Raw genomic sequence first — 27,529 nt, forward strand, 5'->3', positions numbered from 1 at the left:
CAGCGAGGGTGGAAGTTGTTTAGCCTTCTCTTATGCTTGCTGTAGGTGGCCTAGGTCTCACCACCATGCAGCAGTGAGCTCAGAACACACATTTGGTAGACCCATACCTTGGTGTTCAGAGTCTTATTAGTTTCCTGTTATTGCACACACACTTGTTCAGTTGACCTAAAGTGTTAGCTGCCTTTCCATTGTGATTATTAAGCTTATCATCTAGAGCAGTAGTCCCCAAACTGTGGGGTGCACTCCCACAGGGGTGTGCAGAGGAACATCCCGGGGGACGCGGCAGGGCCAGGTCAGCCCCCTTGGGGGTGGGGAGACAGGGAAGGAGTGCCACCCAGTTCCGCTCTGCTCTCAGCTCCATTCCAGCCCTAACCCAGCCCCAGTCTCAGCTACCACTCTCCACCTGGCCACAGTTTAGGGTTGCCAGGTTACCCACAGTAACCGGCCTCTGCCACTGGTGGGTGGGAAGAGCAGCAGCTGCTGCAGAAGCCCCGATGAGCACTCAACAATGGCTCCAGCGGAGAAAAGTACCCACAGCTCTGCTGTCCTGTCCCACTAACCCCCACCCCCAGATCACAGCTCCCCCTCCCCTGTCGTGCCCCCCGGTGGGTGATCAAAAATTTGGGGACCATTGATCTAGAGAGAAGATATCCACTACAGTTGATCCTAGATGTCCCAACTTGTGCACAACTTCTAGCATAATATTAACTATTGAAAATTCAGGCATAGTCAACACACCTTGTGCTATAATCATTGTCTTCTTTAGACGAAGGGTTAGTTCAAATTTATCACAATCTAGTGCAAAGCTATTGTAAAATTGCTGAAGCAGTGCTTCACTGTGTGCATGTTGCTGTTACATTCCAACAAACAGAATATTTACATATTTTACATAGTGCTACTGACTCAGAAAACCAGAGGTGCTTGACTTTGCTTTTTGCTCTTAGATGTGCAATGGTGAAAGTTTTCAATCTGATCTCATTTGGAGGTGTATACCTTTGGTGCTAGATGAGAAAGCATGATGACATGGAGAGAGAATAATATACAGAGAGAATAGTGTAGGCACCAAAACACATCTCTGTTTGACACCACTGGATTGTAGCCTTCATGTCATCATGGACAGATTGAATGAGACTGAGGAGAATTGTGGAGTACACAATTCTTTCTAACACTCGGAAAAGGCCCATTCTGCTGACCAGGTCAAAAGCCTTTGTGTGATCCATGAAGGCCATGTAGAGAGATTTTCCTTGCTCTTGACACTTTTCCAGTAGTTGCCTTAGCATGAAGTCCACATAAATAGTTGATCTACTGGCATGGAAGTCCCACTGACTCTCTGGATGTACACGTTCAACAAGAACATACAGTCTTTTGAGAATGACATGTGAATGCCTTGCCAGCAACTCAAAGGATGGAAATTCGTCTGTAGTTGTTGCAATCACTCAGATCTCCTTTGCTTTTGTACAAGTTATGATGTTGGTATCCTTCATGTTTCATGGTATCCCTCCATCCCTCCAGGAGGTAAGTATGACATTGTGCAGATGTTTAAGCACAGCATGTCATTGTTTTAGTACTTCCGCTCGAATTCCATCTTTTCCTGCAGTCTTTCCTGGTGCTAGGGGTTTGATTGCCTTTTCAAGCTCATTTATAGAAGGTTCTATATCAAGACTTTGATGGTCTGGAGTCTGGGTATTGAATTAGCACTACTTCAAAAACAATGGTTTCATGTAAATAGAGTTTGTGATAGTATTCTACCCAGAGATGCATCTGTTTCCTTCTGTTAGTGATGATTGTCTCCATTGAGAGATTTGAATAGGGGAATCCTCTTGGCTGAAGGACCTATTAGTTTCTTGATTCCATCATATATATATATTAGATATCCATTTTCAAAAGTCATTTATGTCTTCCTGCACAGATCAAGCCAATATGACTGAGCACGTTGCCTTGTTGTTCATTGCGATGAACTCTTGGCAACTCTGAGGATAGCAAATGTTTCAGGAGAGAGGTTCATGTTCTGGTAGAGATGTGCTGTGTGTTTGCTTCAGTAACTGGAAGCATTTCTTCAGAATATTCTGCAAACCAGTCTTTACCTTATACTGTCTTTCACCAAAAAGCTAAGGTGGCAGCTATGTGGATATTTATTATGAGTGTGTTCCATGCTGCATCAGCCTTCAGGAGAGGTGCAATGGATGACATAGCTTTCCTGAGATTTGCAGTGAATTGGAGACACCTTCCTTGGGTCTTTTGTATTGTTGATCTTAGTGAATGGGCAACAGCTTTGTTTGGTATGATGGAATTTCTCTAGTAAAATCTTTATTTTGCAGCATTCAAGCACAAGGTCTCTGTGACACTGCACTGTGAAAATGGAATACATCCTATAGATGTTTTCTCTGAGTGACAAATAAATCCAGTTGGTGCCAGTGTACAGACCTGGAGTGCGTTCACGAGACCTTCAGGTGGTGACCACCTTGGAAGTAGGTATTGGTAATCCACCTGGTTGCTGCAGAGCTCCAGCAGTCTTTGCCCTTTGCCATTCATTTTTCCCCACTTCATGGTAGCCAAAACCTAGCAGTCACATCTCATAATCTGAGCCAACTCTTATGTTGAAGTCTCCTGTATATATAGAGTTGCTCACCCGGTGGTAGCTTGCTGATGATGCTGTTGAGTTGCTGATAGAACAATTCCTTCACTTCATAAGTAGAGGGAAATGTTGCAGCACGTGTAGCAAAGACACCTGTGGTAGATATTTTTAATGATGGTTCTGATGTTGGAATGGGACATTCAGCTGTGGATGCTAATGAAAGTTTGACTGCTAAACCCAACCCATGTTTGCAGTGGTCCGGTTTTCTTTTTCCATGCCAGAAGAAGGTATGATGCATCTCTTGTAGAGAGACTCTGTCAACTAATCTGCTTTCAGAGAGGGCTGCTACGTTGATTCATAGATATTAAGGTCAGAAGGGACCATTATGAGCATCTAGTCCGACCTCCTGCACAATGCAGGCCACAAAATCTCACCCACGCACTCCTGCGAAAAACCTCTCACCTATGTCTGAGTTATTGAAGTCCTCAAATCGTGGTTTAAAAACTTCAAGGAACAGAGAATCCTCCAGCAAGTGACCCGTGCCCAATGCTACAGAGGAAGGTGAAAAACCTCCAGGGCCTCTTCCAATCTGCCCTGGAGGAAAATTCCTTCCAACCCCAAATATGGTGATCAGCTAAACCCTGAGCATATGGGCAAGATTCACCAGCCAGATACCCAGGAAAGAATTTTCTGTAGTAACTCAGATCCCACCCCATCTAACATCCCATCACAGGCCATTGGGCCTATTTACCATGAATATTTATAGATCAATTAATTGCCAAAATCATGTTATCCCATCATACCATCCCCTCCATAAACTTATCGAGTTTAATCTTAAAGCAAGATAGGTCTTTTGCCCCCACTGCTTCCCTTGGAAGGCTATTCCAAAACTTCACTCCTCTGATGGTTAGATACCTTCGTCTAATTTCAAGTCTAAACTTCCCATTGACTAGTTTATATCCATTTGTTCTTGTGTCCATATTCTCCAACTCTATCAATGACGACAGTCTTTCTAGGGCCATTGACCTCCTCGAGATTGTTTGATATACCCACACACATTGCACTCACATTCCTACAAGCACATTTAAAGATGGTTAATTTCAAGCCTGACAGGGCTGCTTGGTCACTCGGGCTGCCGCCAGGCTCCCAGCATGCACCGTATGACTATTGTATCCAAATCTTCAGCACATACACCTAGGAGGAAAAATAAAGAGACAGAGGCTTGCCTTAGGACCAAAGCCCCCCTCTCATTGGTACTGACTGGGTCCAAGGCTTGGAGGATCAAGAATGAGTTGCAATGCCAACTGCCTAATGCTTTCTCTGCAGTGCATTTGGTTCAGGGTTTTCTCCCCTAGCCTTTGTTCAACCAAGAAATGGCTGGAAAGCAGTAGCAACAAATAGCATTACCCATTGGAATGAAAAAATATCCACAAAGGAGTAACTGGCATAGCCGCAACTACTTGGTGAGTGGTGGGGTTCCCAGTTTAGTTACCAAGCAGCCGATCTGTAGTCAGTTGTGCTGGTTTGTGTGGTACCACTAACAAACCTTACATGCCTGACCTAACATCAGGGTGGAGGGATAGATGTTTCTCAAAAGATATGAAAAGAGGAAATATCTCAAGGAAATTCAGCTGCAGCTCTGAGCAAAATCCAAGTAATTGAATTTGTTTGGGATGTTACCATTTGTGCACAGAAAGGTGGGGTTTTTTTTTTGTTATTTATGACAATTTCTACAAAAGTAACTTTTCATCCATATTGCATTTATGTGCTCTCTCTTCTACATCAGATTTTTTTCCAGGAGATCTTGAAGCTTCCCCTGGTTCTCTGAACGTTCAATATTCAAATTGCTCCTCAAAATCTAGAACTTGGATCTGTGTCCACTGGCTGCAAAACTCAACGATACTAAAAAAAGCAATTATTCAGAGTGGTGTGTGGCTACTATTCTAATATACCTTGTCATCTAGTTTTTATTCAGCTGCACGAGTGAATTGTAATATGGATAGTTAGATATTCACAGAGAATGTGACTATTCTAATTAAAGTGTGTAAGGTCAAATAACCAGGATCTTTGTCCATTTTTAATATACTCTTTTGAAAATATTGTCCTTTCATACCAGTATTTATGGTGAAATTTATTACAGAAATAAAAGTGAATCTGCCATTGCATCCTGTTAGCTTGGCCAGAAATATCTATTGGAGTGTCATTTCAAGGATTCCTTAGAACTATCTTTACATGTCAAGTCTAGTTAAACCAATAAATTAGGAGGATGTTCCACTGTGTGCTACCTGTTTATTGTATAATTACTAAGTAAGGGCCAAATCCTTCTCCTATTAAAGTCAATGGGAGTTTTGACATTGAGTTCAAAGGGTGCAGGAACAGACCACAGAACCTACTTTGGATAAGGGAAGATCTGCTCCACTGCCTTCTTACAGAATTTGATAGCAGCATAGTCGGAACTGCTAAATGTCCATGTTTATCCGGAGAGAGTGGGAGGGAGAGCCTGTTAAGAGCTCATGTGAAGAATATACACACACATAGACTCAAATGTACACCTCTCCTTCAGCAGAACTTTTTCCATGAAGGGGCTGTAATTCGGAATGCTCTGCATATCAACATATTCCATAGTTCATCTGTAATATTCTTCCAAGTAAATCTGAAGTGGCTTTTATTTCCCTCTTAGTTTGTTTTGGCCTCCCCTAAAATGGGTATGGGCTGTGGGGCACTTTTTGTGTAGATGGGAGAGTTTTATGTATGAGAAATAAGATAAGACTAATGCTCAATTAATATTTTTATGCAACTCTCCAGTCAGTGGAAGTATTAAGGTTTGCAAATAGATTATGAATATCCAATCTGAATCATGTGATGGGAAATTCAATGCACCAAAGCCACCCTTCAGGAACGTTAACATACAAAAGCCTCCCTCTTCACTCTGTTTTAGACATAAAAAGTGAAAAGAAGTAGAGATCATCAAGGGTTTTTTTCCCTCTGCAAGTGACACTAAGCTAGTGAATTGTGCAAAGTCATAGTCTCATCACAAAGCAGCATCAGGCTACATCCCTTTTACTACTACTTTGTTGACATGCTCAAGAGAATTCTAGTAGAGTAGGCCCCAGTTCAGCGGAGCACTTAAGCACATGTTTAAATCCCACTGAAGCACATACTTAAGTGCATCATTGAGTAGGGTCTTTAGTAAGGCATGATTTCCTTTTCAAGAAGTTATGCTGATTTATCCTTGTAATGCAATGTTCATCTAGATTGTTTATAATTCTGTTTTTAATAATTGTTTCATCCAATTAGCCCAGTAATTCTAATTGGCCTGGATCACTCCTAGCATCTATAATCCTTTTGCCAGTAGATAACAAATAGCATTAAAACTAACAAATTCCTCCAGCCCCCTCCCAACTTGCAAACACATAGTCTGTGTATGAAACAGAGCTATTTCATGTTCTAACCATGATCCAAAACCCTCTTCACCAGGTATTGTGACCTCATCCCAGATAATACTCCTTAACTTTCAATCAGAGGCTGATTTAGGATGGGGCTGTACAGCCTTCTTTACTGATGGACAGGGCCCTGGCCCACATAAAGCAACACAGCAGCACCAATGGGTAGGGATTGAAGGTTAGGAACTAATCATGTTGGCATGTCAGCCATAGTCTTTCCCTTTTTCACCAAAAAGGCTTGCATCTTTTCTAAAAATTCATCATTTGGTGCAGGTATAGGGTTGGCTTCCAGAGGCAAACAGTTTGCACAAGCCACCTTGCACCGCTATTTCATTTATAACTTCTGAGGCTTTGTTGCAACTAGCAGCACCCACAATGCTGCATAGGCATCGTTCTCTCTCCTAAACACAAGCTCCCATGTCTGGCACCTGCTCATGCATCCCACGCAGTTTTGCTTGAGCCCTCATAGTATGCCTCAGATATCCCTGTAATTAAAAGCAATTTATTGGGGGCTATATGCATTTTGTGCACCAATCCTCCAACACATTTATTGCCATTTTTCAAATTATATTTTTCCAAAATATGTTGCTTTCCCAAATTAATAGTTTACTCAGGATATACTTGCAATGGGTACTAACCCAGACTATCTTGAACAAGTCCCCCGCATCTAAATCTTCTATCAGGAGTTTCTGGCAAAGGCCAGGTTCAATTAGCTCAGGGTCCTTCTTAAAAGTAACAAACACCTCTAGCCCCACCCAGAATTTCTGTGATGCCTAAATACCTCCCTGGGCACACTTAATAGGCAGTACTCCCCCACTTCCAAGAATGGAATCTGTGTATGAAACAAGGAAAGTTTTTTGGGGAAAACAGAACACAGCGTCAACTTGGGATAACCCAGCAATAATCTATCTATATGAATGATAAACAAAACACTCCCCTGTGCTAACTTTTATAGCATCCATTAACGTAGCTCCCCACCCACAAATAGGCAAGTGTTCCTTTACCACATCACTTCCCCTTTGTTCATCCACTAAATCCCACTCATGTTTTGGTGTCCATAGGTAGCACAGTCCAAGAGTCCTGAAGTGCAATCAGGCAGGCCTCTCTCCAGTCCTCTGGGAAATGCTGCTTGGTCCTGTTCTGAGGCTCCACCACCTAACTCAGCTATAATGATTTTAGATTTGTTTAGTGGCTGAGTTGGAGAAGGCCTCACCAGGCTTCATTCAGCTCTGCTACTGTCCTCTGCTTTGTCTCCCATCAAAAAGCCCTTCCAACAGCACAGCATTCTCAGCACTGGGGAACCAGTAGCATAAAATACCCTTGAGCAGGGATACACTCCTCCCTATTTCCCCTCTTGCTTCAGTTCCACTACCCAACCAATTCTGACTTGTGAAAAAGTTATGGTGACTCCCAAAGTGTCTCTGAAAGAAGTCTGAGTAGAAAGGTTATGCAAATGAAGCTCTCCATAACCATAAGTTCCCCCTTTTCACCAACAGATGGGAGCAGCAAGCTCCTTAGCCTCTAGGGACTCTAGCTACAGAGCTTACACATCTTTTTTTAAACATAGGTACAACATGGAGTGCCTCTTAGGTATAGAAGCAATTTTGATGGTGCTGAAGATATCCACTTTCAGGGGGCTTCCTTAATGCCCAGAACTTTGGGCATAATCTGCCCCACAGGTAACTTCCTCACTCTGCAAATTTTTATTGCCACATATGACTGGATTACCTGGGTATGAGGTGCTCTTTTCCTCAGTTTCCCTCTTCCAGCACCAGACTTCAGTCTCCCATTCTTTGATGGGCTAGTTTCAGGCCAACTAAAGATAGATTAGCCCACATAACCCGTATAGGCTACCCCCTTTCCCAGGGCAAGGAAACGTCCAACAAAATATTTTCAACTCTTCAACCCCAGCTCGAGATTCACAGGTTTTATTTCTCCTCCAAGCTTCCCAATCATCAAGGTTTCACAGTCCAATAAATCCCTTACTCAGGGATTCCCAATTACTCTTGTATCTCAGCTTCCAGCATCAACTTTCTCTCAGCTCCCTCTGAGCTGGGAAATTTTTCCAGTCCCACTCCAGACCCCTGGCCTCTCTGGAAAGACCTCCCCCAGCCCTTTTAAGCCCTTTTTGGCCATTTGTTTAGGCCTTCTGCCTAGCCCACCGCAGAGAATCTCCTAACAGTTCTTTACAATTACCCATCTGTCTCCACTGCAGCAAGTTTTTCTTCCTCCCTATCAAGCTATCCTTTATTATATAAGTGCCATGGCAGACTCCGTCTTACAGGAAGCATGGCATCCAGTGTACTATCATGTGATACTTTATCACCTGACCCAGGTAACAGTCCAGACATAAATCTGGGAGGTGGATAATTAGGCACAGGGCATTTCCTGATGCCAGCTCCCTTAATGGGTCAGTCCACACTATGACTCAAAGAAATATGGTTTTAAAAATGCAAGTACCCAGCTTATTTAAGACTCAGAATAAAAAATCAGCAACAGGAAAGGATGGATACTTCCAGTAAGAATATCAACATAGGCAATGGAAAAGTAAACCGACTAGTGGACTGGGTTTTCATTAAGTCCTACAAGCCTTCACCGTGTCCCTTTAAATCAATTCCCTGTTGCTTTGTTAACTCACCTTTAAGGCATTTTGGGTTTTAGTAAATCATTGTGAAGGAGACTATAGTTTTTTTCCTGTTACTTTTTCATTACTAGCATGAGCCAGGGCATTTGAACGTGCAACCCACTGAGGAGCATTGTTTCCAGAATAGATTGTGCTAGGTCCTGATTTCTGCTTATTTGCATTGGTGCCCTGCAGCATCTCTTAGTTCTGTCACTTGAAAAGACCAACTACGGTGCTCTATTTACCTGTTCACTTCACCATAGCAAATTCAATCAGCTGAACCTGTTTTGGAGTCACTAGCTTCTTGTTAGTGTGCCTGACAATTATGCAGGAGACTGCATGGGGTTGTAATCCCTGACATGGAGGACAAAATTATATTTCTGCTGGCAAGTGGCTGAAGCTCAATTAAGACACTAATAATCTGAAACCAAATTGAACAAGTTTCAGAGCAACAGCCGTGTTAGTCTGTATTCGCAAAAAGAAAAGGAGTACTTGTGGCACCTTAGAGACTAACCAATTTATTTGAGCATGAGCTTTCGTGAGCTACAGCTCACTTCATCGGATGCATACCGTGGAAACTGCAGCAGACTTTATATACACACAGAGAATATGAAACAGTACCTCCTCCCACCCCACTGTCCTACAACATTCTGCTGGAAATAATCTTGGATTTGCAGAAGGATCTATCTGCTTAGCTAGGTAGTTTTAGGTCTGCTTTAACCTATGCCTGAGGGCTGGCTCTACACACAATAACCCTAGGATCAGGGGAGGGCTTGGGGAGTACCTTTGTATTCCCTCCACTCCAACTTGCACTAGCCACACTAGAGGATCTGATCCACATAGATACCGATACCGATGCTTAGCCTCCCAGTTGTTTAAGTCTAATGCACTAGAAATATAGAATCATATAGATATCTTGACTTTAGTAAGACTTTTGATACTGTCTCACATGACCTTCTCATAAACAAACTAGGGAAATACAACCTAGATGGAGCTTTTATAAGGTGGGTGCATAACAGGTTGGAAAGCTATTCCCAGGGAGTAATTATTGGGGCTCACAGTCAAGCTGGAAGATCATATCAAGTGGGATACCACAAGGATCAGTTCTAGGTCTGGTCCTGTTCAATATCTTCAGTGATTTAGATAATGACATAGAGAGCACACTTATAAAGTTTGTGGATGATACCAAGCTGGGTGGGGTTCCAAGTGCTTTGGAGGATAGGATTATAATTCAAAATGATTTGAACAAACCGGAGAAATGGTCTGAAGTAAATAGATGAAATTCAATAATGACAAATGCAAAATACTCCACTTAGGAAGGAACAATCAATTGCACACATACAACATGGGAAATGAATGGCGAGTACTGAGGAAAGGGATCTGGGAGTCACAGTGGATCACAAGCTAAATATGAGTCAATAGTGTAACACTGTTGCAAAATAAGTGTGCATCATTCTGGGAGGTATTAGCAGGAGTGTTGTAAGCAAGACAAGAGAAGTAAATCTTCCACTCTACTCTGCGCTGATTAGGCCTCAATTGAAGTATTGTTTCCAGTTCTGGGTATATTTATATATATCCAGAACTGGTTTTATATATATATATATATACACACACACACCTATTATAAAAATAATGTAGACTGTGTGTTAATATCACCTAGTAAATATTAGATGTGATGTGGAATCAAGGAAAGGAAAAGAAAAAAAATTCCATTTTTTTTTCTGGAAAATATATCATTACTACTATAAAGATTTCAACTTATTCTTTTCAATGATTTATAACTGCCACTGTATGAACCTTTTTTTGTCCATATACAAACTATAAATGGTAGACACATTTTTTTCAGATATGACAGTCTCATGAAGTAAGTTATATTTTCCATTAGAACACAAGCCATTAAATCCTTTATTCATTCTTGGGGGGTTTTTTGTTTTTTTTCGGTCAGTACAAACTGTCGCTTTGCTTTGCCACTGTTAATTAATATTTTCCTTCGTTTGTCCCTCATACACTTTTAAAGTAAATGCAGAGCTTGTGAATGTTGCCAGCTCCTGGGAACAAAGTACTTATCCGCAAAACAGGTATAGTAAAAGTAGTGGGAGTGCGAAGTTCTCATTAGTGTGGTCTGTTTTGAGAGGGACTATGCCCAAAGTATGAGGGCATAGTTTAGTTTCCATTCTCCATTGAGTCCTTGGCCTCACTGAGAGGATGTCAGATCAATGCCAGTTTGAGATGGGTGCATGATGGCTATTCACTAAGAATTTCACATAAGAAAAAAAACAAAACAAAAAACCCTCTCACCACCACTAACCAGTTCTCTATTTGAAATGGTGAATGGTGACCTGGGGTTGAAAGGCTCTATATGCTATTGCCAGTCACCCGAGCCACACAGCTAGAGTTTCTCACATTTGTGATATGTCAATAAACATAGAGACAGTGAATGCATCAAAACTATTTTTCAGATTTTCCCAATATTCTGTATTTCTAGCTGTCATTACGCATGGATACCTTGTTATCAAAATATTCCTTCTTGTAACCCACATCGATTAGAGCATCAAAACATAGCCTTACTATTTTACTTTATAGGCTGTATATTTAGTATTCGGTTTATTTCCAGTACATTTTAAGCTTGAATATGTATATATCATGAACAAAAACCAAAACTGGGTAGATATGAAGGAAACATCAAAGGGCTAAATTCTGAGGCAACAGTCAAAGGAGTCATGGTGATAGTAGTGGAAATATTACCAGCATAGCAAGGCAGGATGGCTCAGAGTGGACAACTGCAATGCATGGAAGTTGTTATGCTGGTTTTTGTCTGTTTATTTTGAGAAGAGAACAATTTATGCATGGATTCTTCTGAAGTGTAGTTAGCGCAACCAATGGTACTGTGAGCTCCATTCTGCAAGTTGGTGAATAATCTTACTTTGATCCAGTCCAATAAAGAAATCAATGGGACTATTCATGTTCTTAAATTTAAGCATGTGCTTAAATGCTCTATTGGAGTCAGAGTCAGAGTGTTCAACACTTGGCAGGATATGAGACCCAAATGTGTTAGTCAGCCTGGGGGGTAGCCCCAACTTATACCCAACAGGCCTATTTCCTTTGGGATGTGTTGTTCACCCTACGCATTACCTAGGCATAACTCCTAGTGCACTTCTGTGAACTATGCAGTGATCCATCCTTACTATACATGCAGGGATAAAAGGGCCCTTACTTCTTTCCTCCATTTTTGCTTATGACATTGCAGAATTTAATTTAACCCCACGAGACGTATATCTTTCCATAGCAGTTTTTCTCCCCCAAATAATTTTCTCTCTCTCTCTCTCATGTAAATTAATGTCTAATTTGTAAATGGGACATATCTATGGGAAAGTTGCCTAGTGCGTGCTGGGCTCCACAATCTGCTGAGTTCTTCAGCTAAGTAGGAGAAAGTAAACCTATTTAGGTGATTGTGAGGGTGAATTAGCCACTCACTAGCAATAATAGAATGTCTGAGGCGGTGTTTCACTCCTACTATATATTCTCCTTCCCTACAGCCAGAGTCACAGACTCTGCTTAGTCTGAGTGCCACATAGGACAGCAAGGGGACTCTCTGAGCATTCTTACTTGAATCCCTGAACATCTTAATCTAAAAAATATTAAAGGAACTTGACATTCTATTTTAAAGGTCAACAAATAACTCTCAATGGGTTCTACCCATAAAGAAATTATATTAGAGACAGGGCACAGCTTTGTCTCTTGCTCTTGTTGTAGTGTAACTCTCTGTGCCATGAAATAATGGAGTTTAAAGTGGTGCATTGGTTTGTGTATACTGTGGATTAACCTGTAATACACAGTGCACCAAAATAAACCTTTATACAACTTCAGACAAGAATGGTGATGGGTTGTAGTTATACTTGTTTGTCTTCTAATGATACCATTATTGCAGGGTTTCCATTCCACTTGACCATGACATAATCGAATATCACCTTCATAAATTAAAACAAGAGGTCATCTGATAATAAAATGGCATGGTACTACTGGATCAAACCTCTGTTTAATAAATGTGATTTTATAGGGTCAGATGTTGATTTACATCAGCTGAGGATGTGACCCACAGACAATATTTTTCATCAATATTTTAGCAGATACATTTATAAATTCAATGAATGTACAAGAGATATAGGTTAATTAATTCATTTCTAGTTTTAAAACAAATAGTTCTCTCGAAAGACTGTGATGATTATCCGCTTGCAAAGATGAATTATATATATGGTAAAATCCCACTTCCCCCGTCAAACCTGAATCCATGGTCTTTGCACTGGTGAGGTGACAGTAGTCCTTGCAACACAAAGACCCACCTGGTAGCTGCTACCATGCTCCCAAAGCTGCAATAGTCCCTGTAGCCAGTGTTCAGCAGCAAGTATCAGAAATTACAGGGAAAGCTGCATAGTTGCATATCCACTGCCCTTCTCTCTTACCTTACCCTGATGATCTTTCCAGCTATTGTCACCAATCCTGTCTTGCCCTAGCAGGCCTGAGCCTCAGCTTGTGTGAACAGTGGTACAAGAAATTGGTTAGTGCTGGCAGCTCATACGCAGGGATCACAAAATAAACAGACCCATTTACTCTCAGTCTAGGAGAGATAAGGTAAGACATAGCTGAGAGAGAATACAGGGTAGTTCCATTAAAGAGGTTACACTAAACAACATTAAAAAATAGTAAATGACATTTTTAGGACATAACAACAATAGTTGTGAATGCTAGAAACTTACCTATTTTAAAAAATGAAAGTTGAGATTCTCACATAATCACATGACTCCAGAAAGTGGGGCTTTAAGAAAAACATCACAAGACTCACAATAAAATCACAAGAGATAGCATCATTTCTGCAACAGTCTCTTGGGTGAATCTTCGCTCCTTGGCCCCCCACTACTCCCCCCCAAACCTTCTTGAGCACCCACCTGGCCTCTTGGCTATCTCTAGCTGATAATAGGGTTTTCAGGAGACTTTCTTGCAATGCTTCCCTTTCAAGCAGTTTTTCCTTTATTCTTGGCCCCGTTTTCAAAGTGAAAAGTTCTTTACTCAGGCTTTTCCATCCTAGGGCTAGATTCTTGGAGCTCCCCTTCTCCCCTCAGGACCAGAGAGATGCTGCTTCACACTCCTGCCTTCCAAAACGGCTCCTGTCACTAGTTCCACCCTCAAAATGATTTGTTTGGCTGAGGGAAAGGGACTCAGCTGTCAATCTCTGACAGTTCCCAGTGCTGCAGCCTCTCATAGAATCATAGAATATCAGGGTTGGAAGGGACCTCAGGAGGTCATCTAGTCCAACCCCCTGCTCAAAACAGGACCGATCCCCAATTAAATCATCCCAACCAGGGCTTTGTCAAGCCTGACCTTAAAAACTTCTAAGGAAGGAGATTTCACCACCTCCCTAGGTAATGCATTCCAGTGTTTCACCACCCTCCTAGTGAAAAAGTTTTTCCTAACAGCCAACCTAAACCTCCCCCACTGCAACTTGAGACCATTACTCCTTGTCCTGTCATCTGCTACCATCGAGAATAGTCTAGATCCATCCTCTTTGGAGGATGAATCCATCTCCCAGGTGGGCAGAGCAGAGGTAGTAATGGTCCTTTAAGGGTATATTAGAATATTTCTAAGTCAGCCATCACTGAGATATCTAGGAACTCACCTTATGGTCACCTTCACCTTACATATTATCCCTTTATGGAGATACCAAAAAGGGAGACCCTTGAAATACATATCTGCCATAGAGGGGTAGGAAGTGTCTAAATTCCCTTCACATGCTCCTGGCATCTTGTCTCCCTGTGCATCAGAACTGCACCACTTCCACTTTTCTAAAGGCCCCACATGTCAATTAAGGAGATTTATTTCTGTGAAAAGGACAGAATCTAAATTAAACTTCTAACAAGAATTCCCCCAAGTAAACTTCTCTACCCTTCCTAGCTACAGGATCACTACTAGATATGGCTGCACTATTTACAGCAACAATTTATTTGACTAATTATCCATGAATAGATTTATTTTTGTTTGTTATCTGAATCAACCTTTTCTCACCTTGAACGCTACAGGTACAGTCATCTGCCAAATTAGCCTTTTGTAATCTACTTAATTGATTTGTGTATAGAGTCTCAGTCTTTTTCAATTGGCAGTTTATTAACATTTCTTCTTTCTTTTTCTGTGTAGCTTTCAGAGCTACATGACTTTTGTAACATTCAAAAATATTTTCTTCTGATTGTTTAATAATGTTCCATCCTCAATTTCATCTTTTTAAGGAGTCTGTAGGGGTTTATATATCTAGCTCTACAACCCTATAGTAAAAAAGGGTAATTCCCTCCAAATTTCACTCTGTGCTGCCCGCCCCCTAACCTCCCACTTCACCTTTCCTCTTCAGGGACCCCTCTGATGAGAAACTGCTCATAGATGACATTTTATCCCTCCTCCAAACAAGAATCATAGAAAAGGTTCCACATAGATACAGCAGGAAAGGTCTCTTCTCATGCTACTTTCTCAAATTAAAAAGAAAAGGTGGTTACATTGCATAATGGATCACAGACATCTGACCAAATCTATTAGTGCGTTAAAATTTCATATGGTGATATCAGCAACCATAATCACTTCTGTGTCTCCAGGAGGGGTTCACTGCATATTCCTCAGACTCTGTATGTGAGACCAAAACTATCAGCACTAGGTTCTGCCATTTGAACTCTTTGCAGCCCCAAAAGAGAAGACTGGGCATTCTTTATTTTGACAACTGGCTGTTTATTTCAAGGCAAATTCAGACATGCAGAATCATGGAACGTACAGGGCCCTGTTAATGGCACATCATGTTTCATAAAGCTCAGGTGATATCTCAAATTCTTATTAAAGTTGATCTATGATTTTCACTTATAACACAAACCTGCCTGTATTTTCCCCCAAGACCTATTCATTACCAGAGGACGCTAAGCTACACTCTTGAGACGTTAAAAGGGTACTAAATTACTCTCGAAACAGCCATTCTATAAACCCACCTAGACTATCTGTAGTAGATGTGGACACTATTCAGATATTGTCCAAGTGGATTTCTCTTGCTGTGAACTCACAAGGATTCTTATCAATAGGCACATTCCAGGAGGTCTAAAAGGGTCCCAACTGTATGTGCCAGAAATGTTTCCACAGCTGAACTATGAAAGGTTGCTACCTGAAGTTCTAGCCGTACCTTTACACAACATTAAGCCTGAGATTTAGCCTGTACATTGGATTTTCAGTTTGGGAGAGCAATCCTGCAACCTTCGTTTAAGTAAGATTGCTCAGATCTCCTCCTTTAGGTATATAACTGAAAAATGGAGTATCTGGTTCAATTTATTTAGTTATATGATGTAATTTAACCAAGATGCAAAAAAAAGGGGGTTAACAGGGAACCCAGATTATGAAGTAGGTTAAATTATAATTTTGCTACTGAGATAAAATATAGATTGTTAATTTGCATATTGCAAGAGAAAAATCTACTCCAAAGTATATAAATTAAGCATATAAGTATGGCTTATTTTATAGTACATCTGTCTGCATATTTTAGATTACTGTTCTTTATACTGCATTTCAGATCAAGACTAATTTCATTACAAAATTTTAATAAGACAATGAAAAATTCTATATGGCAATTCTTTATCAACTCTTACTATTGCTATCCACTCCACTTTTGGAAACCACAGCAAATTAGTCTCTGACTATGGTCATCTTAAGTATATCTTCGAATAGATGATGTCGGAAATATATTGAATAAACTCTGTTGGAAAGACTGCCATTGCCTCCTAATGCAAAATCTCTATGTTCAGATGCTCATATTATTTAAATTACAAAAAGGCAGGCATCAGAAAAATGGAATTCTTTGTTGGACAGTCATTTCCATGAAAATGCATTCAACTGTGAAGGGGGTCAACGAAATAGAAAGGAAGAAAAACTGCATGCTGTTAAAATATCAGCATAGGCTGCAACATTCTATTCATGCAGTAAGATGCATGGACTAAATTAAAGAAATGCCTTGAAATGTTCTAAAAGCTGAAGGCTTTCTATATATTTTAAAAAATGTCTAGCTGGATTTCAGTGATAACCCTTTCCTTTTTAGTTATGTTATTCAAACAAGAAAAAAAAGGGGGCATTATAAAGGAAGACAGCAGTATTCCACAACATTAAATAAAAATGTACTTAACTATTGCTAATATTGTTTTTTGGGTTGATAGGTCATAACAGTGCCAACCTTAGGGCTTGTCTGCATTGCCCCTAAGTTGAGTCCCATCCATACACAAAAACTCTCAGCTGGAGCATAGTGCTGCTTTTTAACTCGGGTTGGCTGTCCCACTAGAGGTATAGGCTAAAGGTGGAGCAAGCACAGCTCATCAGCTGCTGACATGACCACTCTGCAGTGTGGACTCAGGCAAACTCCACTTGAGAGCCTCTAGTCCTCCAACACCTTTCCACAATTCCACGCGTGTGCCCAGAAAGGACAGTCAAGCACTCCCACAATCACTGGGAAAGAATTCAAAGAGAGGCTCAGCTTAATGCAGCACAAAGAAATAGGAGATCTACATCTCAAAAGTCACAGTTCCACACACAAGTGAATGGAGTGCCAGTGTGGACACAGCAGCTTGGGTGTGATTTTACAAGGTGGCTCCTCTCACTTGAGCTAGGCTAACTCAAGAGGAGTAACTCAAGTGTACAAACCTCTACTTAACTCTGCAGTGAAGACATACCCTAAGAGATAAAATTTCACCCTACATGACCCTGCTTAAATGCTGTAATCCCAAGGGATGTAAAAAATTAGAAGGTCTAGGCTTTCTTCCTTATAAGTCAGAACACAGCTGGAAACTGGCACAAACTTAAACCAGAAGACCCAGTCCTGATAAAAGTGGATGAGGAAAAATATAGTAGAACACCTGTTGTTGTAACTGGATGTAGTGCACCTCTACATGTAATCATAGAACTGAAGGCTGAAAGGGACCTCAGGATGTCGTTAAGTCCAGCCTCCTGCACTGAGGCAACACCAAGTAAATCTAGACCATCCCTGACATGTGCGTGTTCAACCTGTTCTTAAAAACCTCCAAAGATGGGGATTCCACAGCCTTCTTTGAAAGCCTATTCAAAAATTTAACTACTACTATAGCTAGAAAGCTTTTCCTAATTTGCAGTAAGCGTTAGCTATTCAGTCCATTGCTTTTTGTCCCGCCTTCAGTGGACATGGAAAACAATTGAATACCATCCTCTTTATAACAGCTCAGAACATATTTGAAGGCTGTTATCAGGTCCCCTCTCAGTCTTCCTTTCTGGAGACTAAATATGCCCAGTTTTTTTAACCTTTCCTCACAGGCCAGGTTTTCAAAACTTTTTATCATTTTTGTTCCTGTCCTCGGGCCTATCTCCAATGTATACACATCTCTCCTAGTTCTGGTGCTCAGAATTAGACACAGAACTCCAGCTGAGGCCTCACCAGGGCGGAGTGGAGCAGGACAATTATCTCCTGTGTCTTACATACAACACTATTGATAATACACCCCTGAATATTACCTTTTTTTCACCACTGCATCATATAATTGACTCATACTCAATTTGTGATCCACCAAAAACCCCAGGTCCTTTTCAGCTGTATTACCACCTAACCAGTTAGTTCCCATTTTGTAGTTGTGCATTTGATTTTTCCTTCCTAAGTGCAGTATTTTGCACTTGTCTTTATCGAACTTCATGATGTTTGGTAAACAAGAGAAGTATGAGACTGGAAATCAATGAACCAAGACTCGTGTGTTGAAAATTAGGCCTAATTCGTTGTAAAAATAAAGAGGAGATGGGCTATTCCACCTATCGCTCCGCTTTGGGGTCCTCAAGAAGAGGATGTAGAGCAGAGATTCTCAAACTGGTCTGCAGACCACCAGTGGTCTGCAAGGTCCATTCAGGTGGTCCATGGATAGTTCCCTCTAAGGTGCATGGCTGGGCGGTCGCACATGACAGAATGAAGGGCCACCCACCTAATTAGTGCAGTCACACAGGGGGTAGGTGGGAGGGGCAGTGGGATGAGAAGACAGGGTGTGGGGAATTTGGGACTTGCAGAGCTGTGGTGGCCAGAGAAAGAGGTGACTTTCCCCAGCTCCAGGGCTGTGGCTGTTGGGGAGAGATGGCCCTCCTTCCCAGCCTCGCTCTGTGGCTGCTGTGATGGTGAAGAGACCCCTTTCCTTCCCAGCCCTAGCTCAGGGGCTGCTGCAGTGGAGCAGACTATTCTCAGTCATAGCAGATGACAGGACAAGGAGTAATGGTCTCAAGCTGCAGTGTGGGAGATTTAGGTTGGATATTAGGAAAAACTTTTTCACTAGGAGGGTGGTGAAACACTGGAATGCGTTACCTAGGGAGGTGGTGGAATCCCCTTCCTTAGAAGTTTTTAAGGTCAGGCTTGACAAAGTGCTGGCTGGGATGATTTAGTTGGGATTGGTCCTGCTCTGGGCAGGGGGTTGGACTAGATGACCTCCAGAGGTCCCTTCCAACTCTGATATTCTATGATTCTAAAAGAGAGCACATCCATCGCATTAGAAAGGTAAGACTACTGATATTAAAATATGAGTTGTGTGCTTTTATTTGTAGAACAAAAAATAGTTAATTATTATTACTTTTTTATATATAGCGTTTTTATCCAAAGTGCTTTACAATAGTTAGCTAACGGTACAAACAACATTTGGAAAGATCATTAAGTCGTCCACCGAGACCCTCAGCAATCTTCAAGTGGTCTGTGAAGAAAAACAGTTTGAGAACCACTGCTCAAGAGGGTAAAAATTATCAGACAGAGGGAAACATAAAAGCTGGCTGACTGAAAGATGAAAGAAAGAGAAGAAGCAGGCTTCACCATCATGGCTACCATCCTCACCATCTTTTCGTAACCCAGGATCCAGCCTGCCACCACTGTGCCTTCATCATCCTGATCCTGAGATATGTCTTGACCAGACTGGGTCAGACAGAGGGACCCTGATGACACTGCCATCTTCATTGGCTCCAGCTGAATCCTGAACACCCACCTGGGGTGTGAGACTTTGTCCCCCTCTTCATGTGTCCTTTTCCTTCTCAACCCTATTTCTTTTTTTTCCTATCTCTTCTCTTTTTTCCTTCTGTCTAATAAGAGTCTGGGTTAGCTTACCAAGACTGCACATTTTGCAACTTTTCTTTGAGCCTGTGACCAGAAAGAGGCAGCAAAAAGCAATGCCTTGAATAGCCCAATGTTTGCCAGGACTTGGGTTGCCTGATAAGTCTATGTCCTGTGCCTTAGATTTTCTAGCAGTGAGGTTGCAAGTGAGAGTCAACACCAGAGAGACGCTGCATTTTCTGTATTTGCTGTTCTTTTCTTTCTCTTTTCGTGTGTCTTTGTCTTGTTTCACGGTCTAGGAAACGGGATCAGACTTTAACAACAGTGAAAACAATCATTCCAGCCCATCTCAACTGACTTCTTTTGTCTCCCCCAAAAGACAGCTATTACGATCTTTAATACCATCTAAGAGACTGTCAGTTCAGGCAGTTTCTTTCCAAAAACTCTCTCCAGCTAAAGGGAAAGGGAACAAGGGATGTGGTTAAAATGAAACCCTTATTTAACACTTTACATTTCAAGTGTTTTTACTGTCTTTCCTTATTTTTCTGTATCTTTAATAAAAGGTTAAAAAGAATGTTTATGGTGTGTTTGCCATGGTATTAACAGGATGAGGTCACTGTATACCAAACCCTGAAGTTTGTTTAAACGTATGTAGGAAAGTTTCAGGGTCATGTTAACACCTTTGATTCTTTTGGTCCATTTATTCCTTTAAATTAATATAACAGAACCCTACAGGAGCCTGACTGAAAGGCCATTAAAGTCAATGGGATGCTTTTTATTGATGTAACCCAACCCATGTCTGCTTGGGGTGTCACTCTGTCCCCCTCTAGTGGTGGTCAGAATGCTAGTGATCGATGAGCTTGCTACAGCTTTGGCTAAGAGAGATGTGTCTTTTAGTTCATGCAGCAGTGGCTCATGCATCCCCGGTTTGATCCTGGCTGCCGGAATCTGTCAGCATTACAAGTGGGGGTTCATCTGGGATATCAACTGGGAAGTCTCTGAATCTCAGGATGTGCCTCCTCAGCTAGAGGAAGTATGTAACCCACGCCTGCTTGGTATGGTGCTCTGTTCCCCTCTAGTGGTGGCTAGACCAGGTAGAGATTGATAAGCCTGCTACAGCCTTAGCCAAGAGAGAAGTGTGTCTTTTAGCTCGTGCAGTAGTGGCTCATGCATTAAGCTCCAGGGATCCCAGGTTTGATCCTGGCTGTGGATGACCAGGGTCTGTTAGCATTACATTAACTTCAGTTTGGATTTTGGATCAGGCCTTACTGTAGTGTTTCCAGCTAAAAAAGGGAGAACATCTCTCTTGTCCAAATTACCCCCTCCTTGCATCCAATTCAGCATTGCAAGTAAAGGGCACAGAGATTCCTAAACTGGAATCATCAATTGCAGACAAAGGTTGCTCAAAAGGCCTAAAAAATCTTCAACATCAACATTAGTCAACACCCACCCACCTTATAAAGAGACAAACAGTTGAACATTTGGCCCAAGGCAGAACAGATGCTGATAATATGATAAAATACATTGCAAGGAATCTTAAGGGGAAAAAAGATAGAAAGAAAAAAATCTACTTCTAAACATTCAAGTATTACCAAGTTTCAACTAAATTAAACTGTTTAAATAATTTGAAATCTACAGAATTACAAAGGCCATGATTCAGGAAACTATCCCAATCCAAGAACAGTAGTTACTTACATGCTTAATATTAAGCACAGACTTAAAGTTAAGCCTGGGTTTAAGTGATTTCCTCAGTAGGGACTGAGCTAAGTGTGTGTTTGAATGATTTTCTGGGTCAGGATCAAAAACTGAAAACTGTTGCTATATAATACTAAAACAATGCTACAGAATGGCAAGTAATGTGTTGCTATCGTACATTTTCCATATGATTTTAATATAGTGAAGATGCAGATTTGTAACTTTTTTGTACTTATTTATATGACAATATAAAATTACATCAGTCTTTTCATGCAATTATGTAAATGGCCAAAAAGTTACCACAGAGCGTATTTGACATACACATAGTTTATATATCTGTTTATTGAGCATTGATAATTATGATGATTGATGGTTATTTCCAGCAACCATTTTTATCTTGAATGCTCGACATACAAACATGACATCACAGTTCAGACATATAGATTTCATTTTAATATAATTTAAGGTTTAACAAAGCGAATCATTTTTGATTTTTGCATAATTAAGTTTACAAAAATAATGTTACATTTATAAAATAAATCAGCATATCCCAATAAATTACAGTAGTGTTTTCCTTATTTGAAAAAAATGCAATGTACTGTATAAAACAGATAACATCCTTTAGCAAGATATCATACTACAGTATATGATTTTATCCAGTACATTCTGGCAGTTTGTGAAAACATTCTGTTGTACATTCTCTGTCTAAAATACAGTGTAAGAACCAAATACAATAAGCTGTGCTCTGCGTCAGTTATAGAGGCATTCACGAAGCGTACCTGGGAAAATTACAGAATGAACCCAAACAGGGTGAAACCTCAGTCATGAAGTATTTGGTGCATTCAAGTCAGTAGGCCCGAACCTGGTCCCACTGAAGTCAATGGAGCTCTGCCATGGACTTCAGTAGGAGTAGGAATAGGTATAGTCACTTAAATGGGAGTTGCATGTGCTCAGCACCTAAAAGCTACATTGTAGTTTCAAAAAAGACTCAGTTCCATACAGAGGTGCCGACTTCGTGATTTCCCCAGGAGTGCTGGACCCCCACTCCACCCCAGATCCTGCCCTTGCTCCTCCTCCTCCTGCATGCTGCTGAACAGTTGATCACTGGCAGGCAGGAGGCACTGAGGGGGAAAAGGTAGGAGCTGATCTGCGGGGCTGTTGGTGGGTGCTGAGCACCCACTATTTTTTTCTGTGGGTGCTCCAGCCCTGGAGCACCCACGGAATCGGCGCCTATGGTCCAATTTGCATACAAGGGATACAACCCTGCTTCCACTGAAATTAATTGCAAACCTCCCCTAGGCATCAAAGAGAGTATGATCAAGATCATCAAAAAGTGAATCATACATATCATAAAGGAGATGAGAAAGGAGACATTATTGCTCCACAGAGTAATGCAATATATGCTTATTCATAAAAAATACAAAATGACCAATAAAAAGGAAAACACTTTTTAAAAAGCAAAAGACGAACATTAAGAGCTATTGTATGCAGATTTAACCACAAATACAACTATTGCAGAATACCCTAAAGGAACACACATACTGCTCGGTGTTATGTGAATTCTCATTAAAGCATTCTGAGTTTACAAGTCAGCACTCAAACTTTTTCTAATTGTTTTACATGGTTTTGTGGCTTTAAGTTTGCAAAAAAGGACAAAAAGTTCTTACAGTTGTGTGTATACCACTTTAAGAGTCAGGGAGTTAGCTGCCTGTGATGATTGTATGAACTTATGATGTTATAATAAACCAAGGTATTTGCGCCAGGTCACATCTCTTTGCTGAATCTCTGACTCCAATGTGTTATTTCATTAAAATAACCCAAGAGACCACATTATTTGGCACTTTTTAACAGCTTTTGGGGAGAAAGTCTCCATTAAAGGAAAAATCATTCCTCGTATGAACAACCAGACTGTGCGAAGTAGAAATTTTCTTGTGATGTCAATAATTCATGAATGAAAGCATAGCATGAAAACCTCTTTCTGAGTCAGTAAATAGATCATCATAACAAATTCCAACTGTGAGCAAACACAGTGTGTGTGCATGATCAAAGTCATTCCCTATACCCATGTTTCATTTTTAACACACAGCTGCATGTTGCAGGTTCTCTCATTTTACCGTATTCACATAAACTGATAGGTAAACATGACAGCTATCATTCTACACGCTTAACTCTTCTGGTATAGTCATACTTCAAGATCATGGTATCCCCACATTAGGATTTATTTTAATGAAACAGACCCTCCTATCCATTATGTATTTTCACTCTAAATGTAACACGTCTGTTTTATTTAACAACCTCCTCTTTTATTATTTATGAACTCTTGGCTTGTGTTAATCCATGTCTTAAGTTCACCATTCATAGCTAAACAAGCACAATTAGTTCCAAGTGACATTTCAATGAAGAAATTACTTACAGATCTAAAATAAACAATATTAAGATGACAACTACAAATGGGAAATAAAAATGAACCTGTTCAATTCAATGATCCAAAGGCATTACCAAAATATACATATGCTGTAAGACTACCAGTATCCCCAAGTGTACGGCAAATTCATCATTCATAATAGTGTACCTTGCTTTCTGAGTTTTGAAACAGAAGAATTATAAGAACAGCCCCCTGTACTTCCTTGGGTCAAGGGGTGGCCTTATTTGCTATCCTGAGGTTTCCACCATCCAGGTGTCCTAACAATTTATACAGTGCATGTAAAAGAAAAGAAAACAAAAATAAAAATAAAAAAAAATTATCACAATGGTTTTTGTTTTAAAATTGATTGCTGTGTTATGACTGTAGCCTGGTTTGTAGACATTTTGTAGTCTTGTCCAGAGCCTTGCGGAGGGGAAGGTAATGGAGTTTCTGGAGTTGCTGAAAAAGAATTAAGGGGAAACTATGTATTATTATGTTCTTGACCAATCTAAATACATATTGATGATATACATACTACTGTATCCTAAAAAAGTAGCTGCGTTAGCAGCTAAAGGTAAATATTAATTTTTAAATATCAGAAGCCCTGTGTATTGTTCACTTTTAAAAACCCACATTTGTAACCAATGGTAATATCAAAACAGTGTCATGTGTTTTCAATTCATGTCAAACCAGAACGTATTGTTTAGGAGGTTGTTTCTGTGTGTGGTGTTTTTATTTATTTAGTTATTTATTTATTTTAAGTGCATGACTATTTAAATCTCAGAAATTATGATGAAAGAAGTATACACTAACTTTGATAGGTCACCATTTTAATGAATTTGCCAATTAACTAAACATAACAGTCAGATGTTATGATAGAAAGGTAATGTGCAATTGCTTACAGATCTGTTCTGTATGTACAGGAGCAGACATTGAACTTATGAGAATAGTTTGGCCAGTTAATGGATCCTGAGCTAAATGAGGATGTACTGGATGATGAAGATGACTGGCATCATTAGACGTACCTGCAAAAATTACAAGAGCACATATCAATTCAAATGAACATGTTGCTACTAGCAATTTACACAGCAATAATTACATTCCCTTAGAGCAAATATTTTGATTGGCAATTTGAATAATTGCCTTTTGCATATTCATTAAACAATTTAACAAGACTTCAACCATAATAAGTATGACATTTGTTTTCAAGGCTTGGGTTGCATTAACAATGGATTTCATCCTTACAATATCTATAAGGGTTCCCCTGTCTGTCTCTTTGGGGAATTCTATGTCCAGGTACTCAGCTATGGCTGTGGACCATACAGTACACATTGGAGGTGGGGGGACAGGACAGTAGCCATGTTATCATGACTTTAACACTCCCCCCAAATTGGCACTGTCCCCTGGTAAGGGGGGGAGGAGAACATTTTTTTTCCAAAGTGCTTATCAAGTTGATACGGTGGAAAATCACAGAAAAAGAATGACACTTACCCCCTAGTAACATTTCCTGAAGCAAACTGTCAATTTTAACCATTCCAAACAGTTTGACCAACTGTATTTGCTCAATCATTTGCCAAGTGATGCTCTGAAGCGTAGGCAATAGAAGCAGAAGTTCTCCAAACCTCCCCCTGGAGTCATACTGACGGTCATTAATGTAATCCTCTAAACTGATTTGGACTTGGAACCGCATGTTCTTAATCTTTAATGGGTCACTCAATCCCTTTGCATCTTGAAAAAATGAAAAAATACTTCAAGTCAAAGCATATTCTTTCAGTGAAAAATTCTTTGTTCAAATATGTAGACTGTTAATGAATGCTACATCACAAAAGGTGAATTTCAGTGTATTCATACAGTAAATCTGAAAGACTTTTTGGAAAATGTACCTGGATCAAAAAACACAATTGCTTTCAAGCAAGCATACTCATTGTCATCTATTTGAATTTCCTGGAATGGTCGGACTAGCTCATCTAGAATCCGGTTTGCCACTCGGCTGATCTCGACTTCAGAACTGTTGCGATGGATGATATAATCGTTACCTTGAGGAGAAAAAAAAACAGAATATGGACTGATGTTACACAAAGGTTTAAATTTACAGATCCAGGTGAACCAAACCATTTTTAATTTTGCATAATCAGATTTTTGCATGTTGAATTTTTCATACAGTAACATTCCCTCCTGCAAAACTAAGTTTCTTTACAAGGAAAGCATATGTGCAAAACAAAGTTCTGATCCTGTAAGTTCTTAGGCATATAAGTATTCCCATATGCATAGTTACTGATTAGTATGGCTGCAGGTTCAAGGCCTTTTGTGTGCACAAACTGGGGAGTTATCCAATTAGCCATCTAACTATATAGTTTGGGCCCACAAGTCCATTTTGACACATTAGATTTGGCACGGGCAATTAATCTTAGGAAAAGTCAGTGTTCTGTTTTAGAGGCTAGAAAGAGGCCACTTTGAAAATGTGGTCCTCATAATTATTTAAATTGCGTGTAAAAAATATAAGTCCCCACTTCTAATTTATTTGGTTTAGAATTCTAAACCTGTCTAAGAGAAAGAGAGGAACAAAATGTAACTTCCTAACAGACTGCTACTATTTATGGTAGCATAATCTTATGTACTTTATTATATATATATGTACTACCATAAACCCTGGGAATCCTACTCATGGACCATGACGCCACTGTGCAAAGCACTATATAAACACAGGACAAAGATATAGTCTCTGCCCTGAAGAATTTACAATTTTCAACTGGCTCAGTCACTACAGATGCTATTGAGCTTATTCTAGTAAGAAAAAGTTAATAGGTGAAATCATTGCCCCACTGAAGTTAATAGGAATAAATGGTTGAATAGAAACAAAATAAGATGTAGCTTTAGAATGATGAAGTAATGTAATAGCAGATGCTTGTGTTATATTATATGGGGTAGTATGCAGTACACATTGATTTAAAGGAATAACAGATCCATTTTGTTGGCTAAGATATTTTAGATATTCATATAATTTACACAAAATTAATATTTCTTTCCATCATTTTACCCAAGCAGGGAATTCTTTGGAGGCTTGCCAGGCAGAATATTTGGAGTAAGTAGGGGGATTATGTTTATAAAGAAAATTTATAAGGTATTAAATGGGGTCAACTCCCCAACAAGTGCCATATTCTGGGCTAGATTGTCAGAATCATCAGTAGAGGGAAAGTATATCTTCCTTCAGAGAAGGTTGATGGAGGTACTCTTTACTGGGAAGTCAGTGCTTCGGCTACATCTAGTAGTGGCAAAACCCAGAAACTTCCCATCCAAGAAACAATTTCTTCCATGGCTTCCACTTCTGATACATCTTGCCTGACAAGTCCTCAACTCAGCAGCTGACGAGAAGCAGAGAAAGCCTCCTCTAAACAAGAGAGAGAAGGGGAAGCTCTCCATCTGCTTTTAGCAGAGACAGAGGAGCTGCCTACACCGGCAATCTACCTTACTTTAACTTCTGGCCAAAAGTTATCTGTATATTAAAATGACCTGTGAGAATAATATACAAGGGTAAGAATTTTGTCATGACAAAAGATGATGATAATTTCCCACTAGGTCAATGAATCATCAGCTATACAGAATTCTTCCTCAGAGAGCTAGAGTAGCTGGTCCTAAATTGGTCCTTTCTGTGGGATATACTCACCTTTGTCATGCTAACCACCACTTTCAT

General features: G+C 40.2%; 1 protein-coding gene and 1 long non-coding RNA gene across 5 annotated transcripts in view; one reads left to right on the top strand and one right to left on the bottom strand.

Annotated features, from left to right (window-relative positions):
* Positions 1 to 27,529, top strand: part of LOC125632572 (uncharacterized) — a 72,137-nt gene that overhangs the window by 39,387 nt on the left and 5,221 nt on the right. The window lies entirely within an intron of this gene.
* HNF4G (hepatocyte nuclear factor 4 gamma) overlaps positions 19,215 to 27,529 on the bottom strand; it is an 88,575-nt gene continuing 80,260 nt past the window's right edge. For all 4 annotated transcript variants that reach the window (XM_048840992.2, XM_048840993.2, XM_075125100.1 and 1 more), the window contains exons 7-10: positions 25,722 to 25,874; positions 25,330 to 25,566; positions 24,741 to 24,863; positions 19,215 to 24,297 (exon numbers count right to left, since the gene is read on the bottom strand). In XM_048840992.2, coding sequence (XP_048696949.1) covers positions 24,179 to 24,297; positions 24,741 to 24,863; positions 25,330 to 25,566; positions 25,722 to 25,874 — 632 coding nt within the window. In that variant the 3' untranslated portion in view covers positions 19,215 to 24,178. The remainder of the gene's footprint in view (positions 24,298 to 24,740; positions 24,864 to 25,329; positions 25,567 to 25,721; positions 25,875 to 27,529) is intronic.

This window comes from Caretta caretta, chromosome 2 (genome assembly GCF_965140235.1).
Source record: "Caretta caretta isolate rCarCar2 chromosome 2, rCarCar1.hap1, whole genome shotgun sequence".
Classification (NCBI taxonomy): domain Eukaryota; kingdom Metazoa; phylum Chordata; order Testudines; family Cheloniidae; genus Caretta; species Caretta caretta.